Source organism: Brassica oleracea, chromosome C5 (genome assembly GCF_000695525.1).
Source record: "Brassica oleracea var. oleracea cultivar TO1000 chromosome C5, BOL, whole genome shotgun sequence".
Lineage (NCBI taxonomy): Eukaryota > Viridiplantae > Streptophyta > Magnoliopsida > Brassicales > Brassicaceae > Brassica > Brassica oleracea.
This window is the reverse complement of record NC_027752.1, coordinates 43,550,433-43,570,610: the sequence shown is the minus strand read 5'-3', so window position 1 is coordinate 43,570,610 and position 20,178 is coordinate 43,550,433. Positions and strand designations below refer to the sequence as shown.

At 34.6% G+C, this 20,178-nt stretch overlaps 2 protein-coding genes and 1 long non-coding RNA gene across 3 annotated transcripts; 2 read left to right on the top strand and 1 right to left on the bottom strand.

Annotated features, from left to right (window-relative positions):
• The first annotated feature begins 846 nt into the window (after nt 1-846).
• LOC106343989 (clathrin heavy chain 2-like) lies at nt 847-9,701 on the top strand. The gene is made up of 28 exons (XM_013783358.1): nt 847-1,096; nt 1,339-1,543; nt 1,884-1,972; nt 2,046-2,124; nt 2,202-2,329; nt 2,408-2,506; nt 2,588-2,696; nt 2,778-2,857; nt 2,947-3,174; nt 3,264-3,329; nt 3,411-3,725; nt 3,805-3,921; nt 4,013-4,072; nt 4,192-4,278; nt 4,383-4,466; nt 4,557-4,691; nt 4,783-4,845; nt 4,924-5,028; nt 5,098-5,210; nt 5,297-5,549; nt 5,630-5,766; nt 5,992-7,273; nt 7,725-8,210; nt 8,282-8,452; nt 8,536-8,721; nt 8,801-8,923; nt 8,993-9,103; nt 9,210-9,701. Exons 1-28 carry the CDS (start codon nt 1,052-1,054, stop codon nt 9,366-9,368), a joined length of 5,115 nt encoding a protein of 1,704 aa, XP_013638812.1. The 5' UTR covers nt 847-1,051; the 3' UTR covers nt 9,369-9,701.
• Nucleotides 9,601-10,077, bottom strand: LOC106343990. The gene is made up of 2 exons (XR_001270074.1): nt 9,915-10,077; nt 9,601-9,822 (listed from the first exon to the last, which is right to left on the bottom strand). It is a non-coding gene; the product is annotated as an uncharacterized LOC106343990 (long non-coding RNA).
• Nucleotides 10,078-10,226: 149 nt separating this feature from the next.
• Nucleotides 10,227-13,573, top strand: LOC106295989 (phosphoinositide phospholipase C 2). Its single transcript, XM_013732018.1, has 9 exons — nt 10,227-10,749; nt 11,416-11,612; nt 11,672-11,807; nt 11,883-12,119; nt 12,192-12,427; nt 12,493-12,610; nt 12,687-12,839; nt 12,908-12,994; nt 13,073-13,573. Exons 1-9 carry the CDS (start codon nt 10,450-10,452, stop codon nt 13,364-13,366), a joined length of 1,758 nt encoding a protein of 585 aa, XP_013587472.1. The 5' UTR covers nt 10,227-10,449; the 3' UTR covers nt 13,367-13,573.
• Nucleotides 13,574-20,178: the final 6,605 nt, after the last annotated feature.

Below are 20,178 nucleotides of genomic sequence, written 5' to 3'. Positions count from 1 at the left end.
GTTCGATTATTTCCGGGTCTGGTTCGAATTAAATTATAATCTATGTCTGAAAACGCTCAAAAATATTTTTTGAAAAACTAATTTACAAAACATAAAATATATAAATTATTCACAAATCTAAATAAACACTAGTTAAACTAAATTAAAATACTCAAAGTAACAAATAAGACAAATTACAAAAATCTTTAAAATATTATAAAAAATCTAAATTACCTTAACAAATATAAAAATATTAATATATTTAATTAATTTCAGATATTTTCAAATCCTACTTCAAATTTTGGTTCGGTTCGGACCCAAGCTCCAAAATATCAAGCTGTTAAGTCCCGTTCAGATATTTTGTATAACGGTTTGGATTTGATTTTTGATCTTTGTATTTTCGGTTCGGATTAAGTAGGGATTTTGGTTTGAGATAAAAACGTTCAGACTTAGTTTTCTTCATCTAAAGGTATATTAAATCATTGATAAAACAGGACACATCTACGAAAGTTGAAAGATAGAAAATTTGAATAAAAATCGTTGAAGATTAATTAAGAAAGTAAATAAAAATCTTAGAAACTCATTTTTGGTAGTATACGAAAAAAATCTGACTAAGGAATTGTTATTTGGTAACAAATCTGACTCCAACGGTGGTCAACTAATTATATCTTGAAATTTTGATTTATTAACATTAATTGAAAAGTGAATAAGAACAAAATCATTCTGTGTAGAACAAGAAAAAAAAAACTGAAAAATAAGAGAGTAACTATTAGCAATAATAATAATGACGTGAGTCATGTGACCTGACCACCCTTTAATTAGCAAAAATTGCATCGTTTATCAATTTTACTTACCACCTAAGTTTTTTCTTTTGCTAAAATTTGGTTTGTTGTTGTTTCCTCTACTTACCACCTAAGTTACTTACATATATTTCAAAAAATCACTCTTGTTATTTGGTTTTCTCCCTTCTTCCATCACAGATTTGCAAGTTCTCCTCCACTCTCTCTCGTCTTGTCTAGACCACATTTCTGATTCTTCCCCCGGGTTCTCTTACCGCGAACTGTGGTCAAACATGGCGGCACCTAACGCTCCCATCACGATGAAGGAGGTCCTGACGGTTAGTTCTTCTTCTTCTTCTCATGGATTTGACTTTGAGTTTGGACGTTAAGTGATGTTCTCATGGCTGGCTCTTGTTTCTTTGATCCCAGTTTAACACTATAGTTTGTGTAATGCGGTGTTTTAAAAAAAAAGTTTGTGTAATGCATGCATGTTACTGATATGCTCGGATCAGATCTCATTATAGTTCATGAACTATGTGTCTATATGACATAACGCTTGGTTTTATTTTATTTATTCCAGCTTCCTAGCGTTGGGATAAATCAGCAATTCATCACGTTTACAAATGTTACAATGGAGTCTGACAAGTATATATGCGTGCGAGAGACGTCACCACAGAACAGTGTTGTGATTATTGATATGAATATGCCCATGCAGCCTCTTAGAAGGCCTATCACTGCAGATTCTGCTCTTATGAACCCAAACTCAAGAATCCTTGCATTAAAAGGTAAAGCTTCTAAAAAGGTCTATTCCAAAGTATGTGATTTTTCCATTGTGTTCTGCTGTGTCCAAGTTTGGGATCTGAGATTTTGGGGGCTTGAAACATTTTAAAAAAAATTTTAGTAAGAAAATTATTTTTTCCCTAATTTAAGGGTATATTCCTATCTAAAAAACCTTCAAAATTTTTGAGGGTCAAACCAATGTTTCATTGGACTGGTGCCTAGATCCGGCCCTGGCTGTGTCACAAGCCTTGTGTAGTTAGACTAGAAATGTTGTTTGCAGTAGATGTTTGACTGTATTGGCTATTACTGTTCTTTTTTGTTGTTCATTGTTTTCTTCATTTATAGCTCAAGTTCCAGGAACTACTCAGGATTATCTACAGATGTTTAACATTGAAGCAAAAGCAAAGCTGAAATCACATCAGATGCCTGACCAGGTGAGTGTTGATGCAAATACAAAGCTGAAATCACATTTAGTTTTGGGATATTAACCATCCATTGTTTTCATAGGTTGAGTTTTGGAAGTGGATTACACCCAAGATGTTGGGGCTGGTCACACAAAACTCAGTGTATCACTGGTCCATTGATGGTTGTATATCTTTTTACCTTACTCCCATCTTCTTACCATGTATATCTGATTCTAATGTTGCTTCTGATCATTACCAGGTGATTCTGAGCCAGTGAAGATGTTTGATAGAGCGACAAAGTTGGAAAACAATCAAATTATTAACTACAAGTGCTCTCCTAATGAGAAGTGGTTGGTCTTAATTGGAATCGCTCCTGGTCCTCCTGAGGTTGGTTGAATAAGAACATCAAAACTACAGTTATGCTGTAAAATTCTTGACTGATCTTGTCATTATTGTTGTCTGTAGAGACCACAATTGGTAAAAGGAAACATGCAGCTATTTTCTGTGGATCAACAGCAGACCCAGTCCCTTGACGCACACGCTGCATCATTTGCTCAGTTTAAGGTAAACTACTTGGTTCTTCAGTGAGTTCAATGGTCTAAGATCTTGAACTGTAGCATGACTTGAAACATTAATCAATACTAGGTCCCTGGGAATGAGAATCCTTCTACCCTTATATCCTTTGCAACCAAGAGCTTTAACGCTGGGCAGATAACATCAAATGTGCATGTCATTGAGCTTGGTGCCCTACCCGGTTAGTATCCTTGTCAGAAAACTATGCTATCATTGTTAGTTACCGTCTTTGTTTACATTTTTGTCTTAAACTATATTGCAGGAAAGGCATCATTTACAAAAAAGAAGGCAGATCTCTCTTTTCTCCCAGATTTTGCTGATGATTTTCCTGTTGCCATGCAGGTTTGTATTTGCATTAGCATTTCAGTTACAATTATAGTATGTTGTGGTGAAATTTCCTGACTTTGAATTCTCTCTTTTTTGTCTGACAGATCTCTAACAAGTTTAGCTTGATATATGTCATCACCAAGCTTGGCTTGTTGTTTGTATACGATCTAGAGACTGCTTCTCCTATCTACAGAAACCGGATAAGTACAGACCCAATTTTCTTGACTTCTGAAGCCTCTTCTGTTGGGGGTTTCTATGCCATTAATAGGAGAGGACAAGTTCTTTTGGCTACCGTAAACGAGGCTACTATAATACCTTTTATTAGTGGTCCAGTATGTTTTAAACTTTTATACTCTTCTTCCTTATATAAGCTACACTCATCATAATGTCATGCTAAGAAACCTATGTGTTTGTATTATAGTTGAAGAACTTGGAGCTTGCTGTCAATCTTGCTAAAAGAGGAAATCTCCCTGGTGCAGAAGATCTGGTATGCCATGGTTATCTAGCTGAAGAAAAAGAAAGCTAGTTGGTAATGTGAAGGGTCTCATATTCAGTTCTAATGTTTCAGGTTGTAAAGCGTTTCAAAGAGCTGTTCGATCAAACAAAGTACAAAGAGGCTGCTGAGCTTGCTGCTGAATCTCCTCGGGGGATTCTAAGGACACCTGATACAGTGGCCAAGTTCCAGAGTGTTCCTGTACAAGCTGGGCAAACTCCTCCATTGTTACAGTATTTTGGGACGCTTTTAACTAAAGGAAAGCTCAATTCATATGAGTCATTGGAACTGTCTCGCCTTGTTGTGAATCAAAACAAGAAGAACCTCCTGAAAAATTGGTTAGAAGAGGATAAGTTAGAATGCAGTGAAGAACTTGGAGACCTTGTCAAGGTAATATATATATTATACTGTTAAGTGTGTGATATGTCTCATTTTGTATTTTTTGTGACATAAATATTTTCTGTTACAGACTTTGGATAATGACCTTGCTCTGGAAATATACATCAAAGCCCAGACTTCTCCAAAAGTTGTAGCAGCACTTGCAGAAAAAAGGGAGTTTGACAACATCCTAATTTACTCAGAGAAGGTAAATAACAAAGATCTAAAGTTTGCCTGAACCAACTATGGTTTCATTGTGCTCAAGAAGTATATCTCATTGTTTCATGTTGTGACTTTAGGTTAAGTACACACCTGATTACTTGTTTCTTCTGCAAACCATACTCCGTACAGATCCTCAGGTTAGTGCAGTGCACTTATGATACTTGCAGCATATTAAACTCTTAAAAGAACTGGTTTACGAGATATTTTCTGCATAAGTACAAGAAGAGTTCATGAATCAATTGACTTCTTTTCTTAGGGAGCCGGAGAATTTGCAGTAAAGATGTCTCATATGAAAGGAGGTTGTCCACTTGACATCAACACCATCACTGACCTTTTTCTTCAGGTAGGTGCACCAGTATAACTTTGTGTATGCACCAATATTTGTAGATTTTTATACAATGCATGAGCATTATCAAGTACTAATGCATTTTTTTTTTGCATATTCAGAGAAATCTAATCAGAGAAGCTACTGCTTTCCTTTTGGATGTGCTGAAGCCAAATTTACCTGAGCATGCTTTTCTGCAGACTAAGGTTGAAACTAGTTGCCAATTACTTATATGTTTCTATGCTTTCCTTATTCAACTTATGTCCTCAGACTTTGTATATCAACTGTCAATACAGGTTCTGGAGATCAATTTGGTAACCTTTCCTAACGTGGCTGATGCCATTTTAGCAGGGAGTATGTTCAGCCACTATGACCGGCCTCGTGTTGCTCAGCTTTGTGAAAAGGCTGGACTTTATATCCAATCCTTAAAGGTTGGATCTTCTTGTCTTTCTTTTGTTTCTTGGTTAATTAAGTAGAATTATTTTTCCATCTCCAACTTCTTTTTACTTTTGAATTGTGCAGCATTACTCAGAGTTAAATGATATAAAACGTGTGATTGTCAACACACATGCTATTGAGCCACAGGTAATGCCTCTAACATAGCTGCTAAACTTCTGGATACCAAGTTGTTTAACATCATCACTCTGTCAATATGCAACGCAGGCTCTTGTTGATTTTCTAGGCACTCTTTCTAGCGATTGGGCTATGGAGTGCATGAAAGAACTTTTGATAGTTAACCCGAGAGGCAACCTACAGATAATCGTTCAGGTAAGTGGTGCATAGTATGATAAATATTATTGTTTAATGTGACACTAACGTTTCCATATGTAACCACAGGCTTGCAAGGAGTACTGTGAACAACTTGGTGTTGATGCATGTATTAAACTCTTTGAGCAGTTTAAATCATATGAAGGGCTATACTTTTTCCTAGGCTCATATGTTAGGATGAGGTGATTTTATATAATCTAATTTCATTTCTGTAAATAATCATATGATTATTGTGTTTGTATGCTGATGATATGACAATGTTTTTTAGTGAGGATCCTGAGGTTCATTTCAAGTACATTGAAGCATCTGCAAAGACTGGTCAAATAAAAGAGGTTGAGCGTGTGACTAGAGAGTCTAACTTCTACGATGCTGAAAAGACAAAGAACTTTTTAATGGAAGCGAAGCTTCCTGATGCAAGGCCTTTGATAAATGTTTGTGACCGTTTCGGATTTGTACCTGATCTTACTCATTACCTCTACATAAACAACATGCTGCGTTACATTGAAGGTTACGTTCAAAAGGTATTGAAAATTTTTTCTACTATTTTTTAGAGTTCAGTGTTTTCATTAGATACTAATACGTTTGGTGATGTTGAACAAAGGTGAACCCTGGGAGTGCTCCTTTAGTTGTGGGACAGCTGCTTGATGATGAATGCCCTGAAGATTTCATCAAAGGTCTCATCATCTCTGTTCGTTCATTGCTGCTTGTTGAACCTCTTGTGGAGGAATGCGAGAAGAGGTGAATCATTTTGGTCTCATTCGCTGTTCATTCTTGAAAGATCTAATATACAGGGCAGCCATAGGCAGTTTACTAAAGATTTCAACTAATTTATTTTTTTACAATCCGGAGATTAAAATAACTTTTTAAGGAGTCTATGTCTATGTAAATTTTTTTCAAAAATTTTGAGGGCCTAAGGTCAATGTTTCATTGGGCTTTGCTAATATGTTTATGCTTTTTTTCCAGGAACCGGCTACGTCTCCTCACACAGTTCTTGGAGCATCTAGTAACCGAGGGAAGCCAAGATGTGCATGTACATAACGCCTTGGGTAAAATCATCATCGACAGTAACAACAACCCTGAGCGTTTCCTAACCACCAACCAGTACTACGACTCTCGAGTTGTCGGTAAGTACTGCGAGAAACGTGATCCTACACTGGCTGTTGTGTCCTACAGAAGAGGACAATGTGATGAGGAGCTCATCAACGTCACCAACAGAAACTCTTTGTTCAAGTTACAAGCTAGGTATGTAGTGGAGAGGATGGATGGTGATCTCTGGGAGATGGTTCTTGATGAGAAAAATGAGTATAGAAGACAAGTTATTGACCAAGTTGTGTCTACTGCATTACCTGAAAGCAAGAGCCCGGAGCAAGTTTCCTCTGCTGTTAAGGCGTTCATGCATGCTGATTTGCCTCATGAGCTTATTGAGCTTCTTGAGAAGATAGTGCTTCAGAACTCTGACTTCAGCGGGAACATCAACCTGCAGAATCTGCTGATACTGACGGCTGTCAAGGCGGATACATCTAGAGTTATGGATTATGTTAACAGGCTGGAGAACTTTGATGGACCTGTTGTTGGAGAGATGGCGGTAGAAGCTCAACTCTTTGAAGAAGCGTTTGCTATTTTCAAGAAGTTTAACTTAAACGTTGAGGCTGTTAATGTATTGCTGGATAACATCAAAAGCATTGAGCGTGCTGCTGAGTTTGCTTTCAGGGTTGAAGAAGATTCTGTGTGGAGCCAAGTTGCTAAAGCTCAGCTCAGGGAAGGACTAGTCAGTGATGCAATTGAGTCCTTCATCCGTGCTGAGGACGCTACTCATTTCTTGGAGATGATACGCGTTGCTGAGGATGCTAATGTCTATGATGACATGGTCAGTTACCTTCTGATGGTTAGAAACAAGGTGAAGGAAGTTAAAGTTGATAGTGAGCTCATCTACGCATATGCAAAGATCGATAGGTTAAGTGAGGTTGAAGACTTCATTTTGATGCCAAACGTTGCTAACTTACAAATCGTTGGTGACCGCATGTATGATGAAGCTATGTATCAAGCTGCCAAAATAGTCTATGCGTTTGTATCAAACTGGGGGAAACTAGCTGTCACGCTTGTGAAACTGCAACAGTTCCAAGGCGCTGTTGATGCTGCAAGGAAAGCAAGCAGTGCAAAGACATGGAAGGAAGTGTGTTTTGCTTGTGTTGATGCAGAGGAGTTCAGATTGGGACAGATCTGTGGCCTAAACATTATCATTCAGGTGAATAAGAACCTTATCTTTGTTACAAAATTTAATTAGAGAAGAGATAGCCTTAAATATATATATATATATATAAAATTAAGTTTTAAAATTTAAAATAATGATTTTAAAAATAGATTTTAGAAAATTTTCAATTCCAAAATAGATTTTTTCTTTTTAAATTCAAAAAAGATTTTTAAAAAAAAAATCGAAATAAAAAGTTTAGAATTGAATAAAGTTTTTTCAAACATATTTTTTTGTTTATTATATTTATATATCTTTAGAGTAAGAGTATAGTTATTTATCATTACCTTTTTAATGAAATTTCTTTAGTCATTTTTTGTGTGTTTATTTTGTTTTTATTTTATTTTGGACAAAGTGTGTTTATTTTATTTTAAAAATATTATTTTAGGTACTTTTTGGGAGATTTGCCTTTCAATTTATGTATCTCATATCTTTTGGTTCTTGATAGGTGGATGACCTGGAAGAAGTCAGCGACTTCTACCAAAAGAAAGGCTTCTTCAGTGAACTAATCTCACTCATGGAGAGTGGACTTGGGCTGGAACGTGCTCACATGGGTATTTTCACTGAGTTGGGTGTTCTCTACGCTAGATATCGTTATGAGAAGCTTATCGAACACATCAAGCTATTCTCCACTCGCCTCAACATTCCCAAGCTTATACGGGCATGTGATGAGCAGCAGCACTGGCAGGAGCTTACCTATCTCTACATTCAATATGCTGAGTTTGACAACGCTGCGACCACTGTCATGAACCACTCTCCTGAAGCGTGGGAGCACGTGCAGTTTAAAGACATTGTTGGCAAGGTTGCGAATGTTGAAGTCTACTACAAGGCTGTGCACTTTTATTTACTGGAGCATCCGGATATTATCAATGATCTTCTCAACGTGCTTGCTTTGCGGTTGGATCATACGCGTGTTGTTGATATTATGCGGAAGGTAAGAAACTGACTTTATGATTAACAGCCAAGGTTATGTTACTTAACAATTGGTTTCTTCTAATCTCTCAGGCTGGTCACTTGCGTCTTATCAAGCCATACATGGTTGCAGTTCAGAGCAACAATGTCAGTGCTGTTAATGAAGCTTTGAATGAGATATACGTGGAGGAAGAAGACTATGAAAGGTTGCGTGAGTCTATTGATTTACATGACAGCTTTGACCAGATAGGCCTTGCTCAGAAGGTAGAAACACTCTTATCTTCTACTATACCTTTTACATCATTTTATATCTACTAAACCTTTTTTGATATGAATGGTGTGAACAGATAGAGAAACATGAGCTTGTTGAAATGAGACGTGTGGCTGCTTATATCTATAAGAAAGCTGGTAAATGGAAGCAATCGATTGCTTTGTCAAAGAAAGATAACTTGTACAAAGACTGTATGGAAACTGCTTCACAATCTGGCGACCATGACCTTGCAGAACATCTACTGGTTTACTTCATTGAACAGGTAATGGATCGTCTGAAAACTATTGGTCAAGAAGATGAAATTAATATCACTTTGTGTTACGCTTGTGGTGTTCTTACAGGGGAAGAAGGAATGCTATGCTACATGTCTCTTTGTGTGTTATGATTTAATCAGACCAGACGTTGCTCTAGAACTTGCATGGATCAACAATATAATAGACTTAACCTTCCCTTACCTTCTCCAGGTGATTTATTCTAACCTCTTATATACTCTCTACTCTCTATTCTTAATCCTCTAATCTTTTTCTTTGAAGGTAATGCGAGAGTACACAGGCAAAGTGGATGAGATAATCAAGGACAAGCTGGAGGCACAAAAAGAAGCGAAGGCCAAAGAGCAGGAAGAGAATGAAGTCATGTCTCAACAGGTAACAACGTAAACAGCTTAGAAGTTAGAACTAATTAACTAAACTTCATCTTTGGTCTTTCCTTGAAAAAAACTAACTTAAAAGTGGTTTTGTTTCATAAATTCAGAACATGTACGCCCAATTGTTGCCACATTCTCTACCGGCACAACCGATGCTACTTAGTTTACCGGCACCACCGATGCAACTTGCTTTAACGGCACCACAACCAATGGGAGGGATGCCTCTCATGCCACCATTTGGAATGCCACCAATGGGTGGCTACTAAGACACCACACAATATTCCCAGTCGTCGAGTTTATGTTTGAATTTTTTTTAGCAAGTTTAATGTTCGAATAATAACTCTAAAATTATATTGTAATTGTGGTTCGAGCTCGGATGATAATAATCTACCAACTTAGTGTTATGTTGGTAGGCTTAACTAATAAGATTAAGATCACCACTGAACCCTAATCACAATCCTACGCATACACTAACTTATACGATCACCATTGACCAGATTGTAGAAATAAAAGATTAAAACGAGAACCAATTCATGTAATAAAACATAGTTCTGATTTAAAACATAGAATCTATTAGGTCCAGCAAAAAAAACAAACATTGAAATTCAGATAGAAAAACCAACAAAACTCTCACAAATGTCGGTCTCGGGAAAACTACTTAGATCGCTGTCTCATCTTTCGTCTCTTCCTCTTCAACCTCCTCATACGCTTCTTCTTCCACTATTATAAATCCAAAAATAGAAACACAAGATAAATAACCCATAACCAACTACTTCAGTTTCCATATTAACATATCAACACGCATAACTAACCTTAGCTCTCATGCTTTGTTTCGCAGATGATCAAACCTTTCTCTCCTCGGACTGTGTTCAGGTTTCAGATTGAAAAGAGAGGCGGAGATGCGAGAGAGGTTTTTAGTATAGTGCTCAGTTGCATCTTTATAAGCAGCGAAGCCCTAGAATCTCGTTTCATGGGCTTTACTAATTCATGGGCCCAATAAAGCCTAAAGCCTTTTGTCGCTTCATAAATACCATAGAGATTTTGTTAGATCATGGGCTTTATAGATAAATGGGCCCAATAAAGCCTTTAATAGCTTCATAGACAGCCATGTCGACAGACAGAGAGATACTTGCCTTTGGGTATATTCGCACGGGAAGAGACAGATCTTCATATTCCAGAAGGTTAAGGATTGATTGATTTTCATTAAATATTCACAAGAAAAGAAGATAATTTCTGGTTGAATACAAGCAAAAAAAAAATTATTCTGACTTGCTTTCATCATCATCTTCTTCTTCTTCTTCTCCAATTATCATCTCCCACCACCCAAAGGATCTCTCCCATTGCCTAATGTCGAAGCAAACGTACAGAGTGTGCTTCTGCTTCCGCCGGAGGTTCCGGTACACCGCATCGGAGGCGCCGCGCGAGATCAAGACCCTTTACGAGAAATACTCGGAGAATGGGGTCATGACGGTCGATCATCTCCACAGGTTTCTGATCGATGTTCAGAAGCAGGGGAAAGCGACGAGAGAGGATGCGCAGTCGATCATCAATGCCGCGTCTTCTCTTCTTCATCGGAATGGTCTCCACCTTGATGCTTTCTTCAAGTACCTTTTTGGTGACAACAACTCTCCACTTGCTGGACATGTGGTAACTAACTCTCTTGTTTCTCTGTCTTTTTTTTGTTTTTTTTTTCATTTTTTAAAAAAGTTAATCAATGATTGATTCAAACTCAGATTTAGATTCAGATTATTTGGGGTTGACAAAAAAAAGATTCAGATTATTTAGTTAAGGAATCCTTGATTTTTGGAATTCAAGAGTTTTTGAAATCAATTTGTAATTTTTTTTAATTTTATTTATATGTGTACCTACTATGAAAGACAAAACAAAAATGTACAGAAAGTAGCAGAAGCTGTGTACTTTTCAGACAAGAGTCATGTAGGAACGCTGACACAAAATCCTTTTTTTTCTTAATCTATGATTGATTCAAACTTAGATTTGGATTCAGATTATTTAGCTAAGGAGTCCGAGATTTTTGGAATTCAAGAGATTTTCTGAAGCAATTTGTAATTATTATTTTTTCTTTATATGTATACCTACTGTGAAAGACAAAACAAAGATTTGCATAAAGTAGCAGGAGCTATGTACTTTTCAGACAAGAGTCATGTACTCTTGTAGGAACCTTAATTAAAAATTTGAGAGACAGGTTCATAGATGTTATTGTGTCTATATTATGCTAGCTTTTGGATTTTTTCTTCTTCTTTTAGATTGGTTCTTGATAAATCTCTGTAATGAATTCTTTTGTGTAATGTACAGGTGCATCAAGACATGGATGCTCCTATATCGCATTATTTCATATTCACTGGTCACAATTCTTATTTGACCGGTAACCAGCTGAGCAGTGACTGCAGTGAGGTACCTATTATTGATGCATTGAAGAAAGGTGTCAGGGTGATTGAATTGGATATTTGGCCTAACTCCAACAAAAACGACATTGATGTTCTTCACGGAAGGTATAAGTTTACTGACATTTGATATAGTGAAAGTCAAGGTTACTAAACCATTCTTACAGGACTCTCACTGCACCTGTGGAGTTAATCAAATGTCTAAAAGCTATCAGAGCACATGCCTTTGATGTTTCTGACTATCCTGTTGTTGTGACTCTTGAAGATCATCTTACTCCTGAACTTCAGTCCAAAGTTGCTGAGGTAGCCTTTTTGTTTTCTAGTTTTAGTTGATCATTAAATTGAATCTAGAGATGTCTTGTATTTGCTGTATTGTAGATGGTTACCGAGATATTTGGAGAGATCTTGTTTACTCCTCCTGTGGGAGAATCCTTGAAGGAGTTCCCATCGCCAAACTCTTTAAAAAGGCGGATCATCATCTCAACGAAACCTCCCAAAGAGTACAAGGAAGGCAAAGATGAGGACTCTGTGCAGAAAGGTAAGTCTTTGGGTGATGAAGAAGTTTGGGGGAGAGAAGTTCCGAGTTTTATCAACAGGAACAAAAGCGGTTACAAGGTTCATATCTATTCAGTCTTGTTAGTGTCCATAGACACAAAAGATGTTAAATTTTCTTTGGTGTTGTTGCAGGATGACTTAGTTGAGAATGATGACGATGAGGATGATGATGAGGACGATGATGATGGAGACAAGTCCAAGAAGAATGCACCACCGCAGTATAAACATTTGATTGCAATCCATGCTGGGAAACCAAAAGGTGGGATCACCGAGTGCTTAAAGGTTGATCCTGATAAGGTAAGACGCCTTAGCTTGAGCGAAGAGCAGCTAGAGAAGGCGGCAGAAAAATATGCAGTACAGATTGTGAGGTAATTTTGATTATCTTGTCCAAAGTAACAATAGCAGTCCTGTTAATCATGGTGTTGTGGTGCAGGTTTACTCAGAGAAATTTGCTGAGGATTTATCCAAAAGGAACTAGAGTTACTTCATCAAATTACAACCCGTTGGTTGCATGGAGCCACGGTGCTCAAATGGTGGCTTTCAATATGCAGGTTTTCTTCTTTTTGCTATATCACTAACTTATTCTTCAGCTAAGTCTTATATAAAAATCATTTTCCCATTGTACAGGGATATGGAAGATCATTGTGGCTAATGCAAGGAATGTTTAGAGCCAACGGCGGATGTGGATACATCAAGAAACCTGATATTCTGCTGAAAGGTGGCTCTGATAGTGACATCTTTGATCCAAAAGCTACTCTACCTGTAAAGACAACACTGAGGGTGAGAGATAGCTCGGGTCTCTGTTTGGTCTTTTCAGAGTTTGAACTCATTCTTTATCATCTCCCCAGGTGACTATATACATGGGAGAAGGCTGGTACTTCGATTTCCGCCACACACACTTCGATCAATACTCACCTCCTGACTTCTACACAAGGGTAAGTAAATTCAATTTCCCTTAGGCAATGGTAAACTCTTCTTGGTCTCTTAGATTTTTTGCTACAAAAATGGTTCAGGTGGGGATAGCTGGAGTTCCAGCGGATACGGTTATGAAGAAGACAAAGACGTTGGAGGATAACTGGGTACCGGCTTGGGACGAGGTGTTTGAGTTCCCATTAACGGTTCCGGAGCTGGCTCTACTGCGATTAGAAGTGCATGAGTATGACATGTCAGAGAAGGATGATTTTGGAGGGCAGACATGCTTGCCTGTTTGGGAGCTGAAGGAAGGGATAAGAGCGTTTCCTTTACATAACCGTAAAGGGGAGAAGTACAAATCCGTCAAGCTTCTCGTGAGGTGTGAGTTTGTGTGATGACGGTATTGGGTCAGAAAAACACTTTGAAACTGGTCCGCTGAGTATTTGGGTTCGAAGGATTTGGTGTGTGCATGTGTGTGAGTTTGTAAAACTGAGAGAATGATTGCTTTTATTTGTTGTGTAATAATATATACTAGATTTTGACCCGCACGCTCGTGCGGGTGTATTTTTTAAAAAAATATAATGCTATTTTCTTTTTATATCACTATTTAGAGTTGGGCAAAAAACTCGAATTCGAAGAATCAAACCGATCACAATCCGAATAAGTAGTACTAAATCTGAACCGGAATTGATTAAATATCCGAATTATTCAAAATTTTGGAATTTGAAGAACTGGAACCTAATCCGATCCGAACCGAAATATTTTGGGTATCCAAAATAGATTTATATACTTATATATATTAATTATTTTTATATTTAATATATATAAAAACATCCAGAATCTATATGATACTTTTAAGTTCACATAAATGCTTGAAAATATATACAAATAGTTAAATGTAAATATCTTAAATAGTTAAAAAAATACTAAAAACTCAAAAAATACTTAAATAATTATTAATTATCTATCCAAATATTTAAACCAAACTTATTTAAATTGGTTATCCAAATCCGAACCAAATCCTCAAAGATCTGAACTGAATACGAAATCCCAAAAAGACCCGAGAACGAACCCGAACGCCCACCCCTAATCACTATTATATATCCTATATGTGTCATCATAGGTTACAAAATATGTGTTATCACATAATTAATTGTATTTTATATGTACCATCAAATAAGTAATTATATATATATTAATTATTTTTAGATTTAATATATATAAAAACATCCAGAATATATATGATACTTTTAAGTTCACATAAATGCTTGAAAATATTTACAAATAGTTAAATGTAAATATCTTAAATAGTTAAAAAAATACTAAAAACTCAAAAAATACTTAAATAATTATTAATTATCTATCCAAATATTTAAACCAAACTTATTTAAATTGGTTATCCAAATCCGAACCAAATCCTCAAAGATCTGAACTGAATACGAAATCCCAAAAATACCCGAGAACGAACCCGAACGCTCACCCCTAATCACTATTATATATCCTATATGTGTCATCATAGGTTACAAAATATGTGTTATCACATAATTAATTGTATTTTATATGTACCATCAAATAAGTAATTATATATATATTAATTATTTTTAGATTTAATATATATAAAAACATCCAGAATATATATGATACTTTTAAGTTCACATAAATGCTTGAAAATATTTACAAATAGTTAAATGTAAATATCTTAAATAGTTAAAAAATACTAAAAACTCAAAAAATACTTAAATAATTATTAATTATCTATCCAAATATTTAAACCAAACTTATTTAAATTGGTTATCCAAATCCGAACCAAATCCTCAAAGATCTGAACTGAATACGAAATCCCAAAAATACCCGAGAACGAACCCGAACGCTCACCCCTAATCACTATTATATATCCTATATGTGTCATCATAGGTTACAAAATATGTGTTATCACATAATTAATTGTATTTTATATGTACCATCAAATAAGTAATTATATATATATTAATTATTTTTAGATTTAATATATATAAAAACATCCAGAATATATATGATACTTTTAAGTTCACATAAATGCTTGAAAATATTTACAAATAGTTAAATGTAAATATCTTAAATAGTTAAAAAATACTAAAAACTCAAAAAATACTTAAATAATTATTAATTATCTATCCAAATATTTAAACCAAACTTATTTAAATTGGTTATCCAAATCCGAACCAAATCCTCAAAGATCTGAACTGAATACGAAATCCCAAAAATACCCGAGAACGAACCCGAACGCTCACCCCTAATCACTATTATATATCCTATATGTGTCATCATAGGTTACAAAATATGTGTTATCACATAATTAATTGTATTTTATATGTACCATCAAATAAGTAATTATATATATATTAATTATTTTTAGATTTAATATATATAAAAACATCCAGAATATATATGATACTTTTAAGTTCACATAAATGCTTGAAAATATTTACAAATAGTTAAATGTAAATATCTTAAATAGTTAAAAAATACTAAAAACTCAAAAAATACTTAAATTTTTTAATCAATTTTTGATATAAATCAAATTTAAATTATTATTTTGATTTGAAATATGTGTATAAATTTTAAATTTTGTTTTATGGTTAGTTTAGAAAAGAAAAAGTTTTAGGCAATTAGATTGACCCATTTTCGTATATTTTAAATCTGGGCCAGATAGATAGTTTCTTATAATATGATGGACTTTTAATTTTTCTTAATAACATAAGCCCATTATTTTTTTTCTTAATACTACTATCCTTGTTTCCAAACAAAATTAATTTTTTAAAAGATTACAATTCATGTTTTCAAACACTCCAAATTTTTTTAATAGTCCTATTCAAATCTCTAAACACTCAAATTTTGTACTTGAGTTTTAATAAGATAGATATGTGTACAGTAAAAGGCAAGAGAGATGTTTTCTTGTCCCCTGTGTTGTATGTTATATAGCAGCTGAAACTCTCGTGTAACACTGTATTTGAATCTATTTTATCATGGTTGTGGTTTGCTTCTTTTTTACCTTTAAATTAAAGATCAATATACTTTTCAATCTCTACTATTTATTGACAAACTCTGATCTGCTATAACATTTTATCAGAAAGGAATATGTCTGGAAGTAGATGGCAGATAGGACATGCAGCCAACACAATATGTAAAAAGAACAAAGGTATACTTTGAACAACCCAAGTGTTCCAATTCCCTGGTTACACTGTTACCCCAAGCAAATAATGTAAATAAAGCCTTTCATAACCAACTCATGTGAAAGAGAGATTTAAAACTTTATTGTGATTTTTTTTTGAGACAGCAAAATGTAAGAACATATAGGATACAAAAAAAATGTATATATCATGTTGGTCTACCATCTGAGAATGGCAAATCCAGAAAGGATGAAAGAAGAGATGATCATGACTATAGACATTCCTGGAAAACAGGAGGCTTCTCCTGTCTGTGTAGACGACTCTGATTCGTACTGTGCGGAGGCGGTGAAGGCAGAGGAAAGGGTCATTGTGGTGAAAAAGGCCATGGCTGCGTAATGATTGTAGGAAGCCATAGCTGTTTCTCAATCTGACCTGTCAAACAAAAGCTCTGGCACACACCTTTGGCTTTCGGCTATTACCAACTGTCAGTTTTTGTAGTGACAAAACATGTTCGTGGCGACGTGAGGAGCACAATAAGAAAGCCGTTGAACAAAGTCTATCAAGCAATGGAGGAGCATTACCTCAAAATCCTCAATGCTCATAACTCAAAAAGAAAAGACTAGTTCAAACCCAAAGGGGAGGTGATAAATTAAATTGTGATTGACTAAAAGCCCAATAGAGAGGCCCAGAGCCCAGTGAGAGTTTATAAGGCCCAATTCGTTTCATGTGTGGCATAGATACTATTGGAATCAGTCTCTATGTAACATATTTGTAGGTCTTTTGTTGACTTTCTCTTTACTAACTAGAATTTCCGACACACCTTTATTGACTTTCTGTAACATATTTGTAGGTCTTTTTTTTTGTTTATAACTTTGGTATCTGGACAACTACATTCTCAACTATCTCCGAAAGGGGTTCAGCACCCCAACGGAAAGGATGTTAAATCCGTTGTGGCCAAGGCTCGAATCCAGGTGACGGGCAGTACAGCTGTACCTCCTTTACCACCAAGCTACGAGCGGTTAGTTCATATTTGTAGATCTTTTATGTCATTCTATATTTTTTTCTGCTATGCTTGTGCATTTGTCGGGGCATGATGCATCAGTTAACGAATAAGTGATCATAGTAATATTTTCTTGTCGGTAAAGCCATATATATATATATCAATTAAGATCCGCGAAATAAATATTTTATATATAAACTATATTTATATATTATTATTTATTTAATGTTTTCTACTGAAATAATAAAATAGTAAATATATATTGAAAAATTGAAAAATTGATAATATTACGTATATAATTAAATCGGCTTGCACATATAAATCAAATAATCACTCTTGTTTATTAACGATCATTTTATGGTAAATAAATAAAAAAACAATTTTATCCATTCTATATTATATAATTAAATTTAAATGATAAACATAGATATAAAATATATTTTTAGTAAAGCTGTTTATTAAATGAAAATTTTAATCATTTGGTTTTATGATTATTGTTATCTTATAACAAAAATTTAAACCATTAATAAAAAAATTAATTTGAGATGTCTAATAGTTTTAGTAATTTATAATCATTTTAATTGAATGCAAATTTCAAAATTAAAATATTAGTTAAGTTCTCAATATTTGTTCAATGCAAATAGGCAAGGGAAAAAAAAAGGGGAGCCGAAGAACCGAACCGGAACCTAACCGAAATACCTAAAACTGGAACCGGACCGAGACCCTTAAATATCTGAACGGTTCCTATATTTATATATCCAAACCAAACCGAAACCGAACCGAGAACCAAACGTGTATCCGAATATATAACACTATTAATTATATATACATATAACATAGCTAAATATATATTTATAATTTAAAAATCTATTAAAAGTACCAAATAATATTTGAAAATAACAAAATTATTATAAAGTATCCAAACTACCCGAAAATATCCGAAATCCGAAACTATCCAAATAGTATTATCTGAAATATCCAAAGTAATCTGAAATATCTAAAAATATTATCTAAATCATCCTAATTTTTTTAATATCTTACCCTAAATAACCGATATTTTACCCGAACTATCTGAACTACCCGAACCGGAACCGAAACCAAATGAGAACCGATTTTTCAGGTATTTTTCGGTTCTTAATTTTACTATCCGAACCGAACCAAAATCGAAACTATCTGAACCAAACCGAACCAAAAATATGTCAAGTAGTAAATGAATCCTCTAACACCCTACCCGAACTACCCGATACCCGAAATACCTTAACCGAACCAAATCGAAACCCGAAATGCCCATGCCTAAATGTAACTATCAATATATGGTTTGTATTTTATATGATATGTAGTTTAACTAAATGATATATATATATATATATATATTAATATAAACACTTATTAAATAAGACTTCTTACTCATGTGGTTTATAACTATTTATATCTTATTATAATAAAAAATTTAAACCATTGATAACAAAAATTTGTTTGAGACTTTTAACAATTTAGTATTTTATACTCGTTTTTAAAAATTCAAAATACAATATATTCGAATAAATCTAATTTTTTATTATATGGTTAATGCAATTGTGTAATTTATTTTAATAACAAATATTTAAACAAAAATGATTGAGTGTATACAAATTGTTAGCAAATCTTTATTATTGGAAGTCATTAATTGCATATATATATTTTAATAACATTAGGTAATTCTGTAGTTTTTATTTAAGGAAAAAATGAAAAAATAACTTTTAATACTAATAAATGATTTTATGATGAGTTTAATGAAAATATAGTTTATATTTAGATGGACCAACTTACTTTTCTAAGGACTCTCGAAAATCATTCTCATGATGACACGTGTCATGTTTCTAATGCTGTAATGTTTCTCTTTTAATATATAAGGGATTTTAGATAGACGTATTATCTTTATTTTGTCACTATAATTTCCAGGAATGAGTCGGCTTGTGATTTGCTTGTTATAGATTTGTCCGCCATTTATAACAGAACAAGGGTAGAGAATCGAATTTAGTTAGCTTCGCTATGTGATCGATGCATGATGATTGTGTGCTTTAAGATGTAGTATGAATGTATGTTCTATAATATCTCACCAGTACTTTGATTTTATCAATGCTTTATCAGTTGACTAGTTGAGTAGGGCATGATTTTATTTTCTTAGAAACGTTTATTTGATGAACATTGTCTTTATTTTCAAGATAGCTTGGTCAGATGTGTGCAAAATGAAGAGTGAAGGAGGGTTGAGATTGAGATCTTTGAAGGAAGTTAATGTGGTGAGTTGTCTGAAGCTAATTTGGAGAATACTATTGTCAAACTCCCTATGGGTTAATTGGGTAAAAGCTTATTTTATCAGGAAGAGTTCACTATGGATGATAAAAGATAATACACTAGCAGGCTCTTGGATGTAGAGAAAAGTGCTTAAATACAGAAAGATCGCAAAGAGTTTTTATAAAGCAGAGATGAAAAGTGGAGAGAAAATTTCTTTTTGGTATGAGATATGGTCGTCTTTGGGTTGTCTAAAAGATGTCTTAAGAGATGGAGGTTGTATTGGCATTGGTGTACCGATAAATGCAACTGTGGCAGAGAGTAGAAGTTATAGGAGAAGGCAGCATCGAGATCCTATGCTTAACAAAGTGGAAGAAGAGATTGAAAAATATAAGGCAAATTTGGTTTATGAGGGGGATGTGTCGTTGTGGAGAAATGAGAATGGAAAGTATAAGAAAAGATTCTTTATTCGGAGGACTTGGTTGTGCATAAGAGAGAGGTATCTTGATTGTCATTGGCACAAAGCCATATGGTTTAAATATGCAACACCGAATTTTTCCTTCATTAAATGGATAGTGATTCATAGGAGGCTATCAACTGGTGACAGAGTGACGAGTTGGTATGATGATGTTGATGTGTCGTGTGTGTTGTGTCAAGAGCCACTGGAGACGAGGAACCACTTATTTTTTTAGTGTCCTTATTCAGAGCAAATCTGGGGGCTCTTATGAAAGGAGTTATGAAGAATCAGTATACTTCTAGGTGGGATAGACTCATTGAGCTTATTACT

What these genes read in the sequence shown, in the direction of transcription:
- LOC106295989 (XM_013732018.1), top strand. Translation starts at nt 10,450, where the DNA reads ATGTCGAAGCAAACGTACAGAGTGTGCTTCTGCTTCCGCCGGAGGTTC. An exon ending in ATTGATGTTCTTCACGGAAG is followed by an intron (nt 11,613 to 11,671) that starts GTATAAGTTTAC and finishes CCATTCTTACAG; the next exon opens with GACTCTCACTGCACCTGTGG. An exon ending in GGAACAAAAGCGGTTACAAG is followed by an intron (nt 12,120 to 12,191) that starts GTTCATATCTAT and finishes GTGTTGTTGCAG; the next exon opens with GATGACTTAGTTGAGAATGA.
- LOC106343989 (XM_013783358.1), top strand. Translation starts at nt 1,052, where the DNA reads ATGGCGGCACCTAACGCTCCCATCACGATGAAGGAGGTCCTGACG. An exon ending in TCACTGACCTTTTTCTTCAG is followed by an intron (nt 4,279 to 4,382) that starts GTAGGTGCACCA and finishes TTGCATATTCAG; the next exon opens with AGAAATCTAATCAGAGAAGC. An exon ending in ACCTACAGATAATCGTTCAG is followed by an intron (nt 5,029 to 5,097) that starts GTAAGTGGTGCA and finishes ATGTAACCACAG; the next exon opens with GCTTGCAAGGAGTACTGTGA.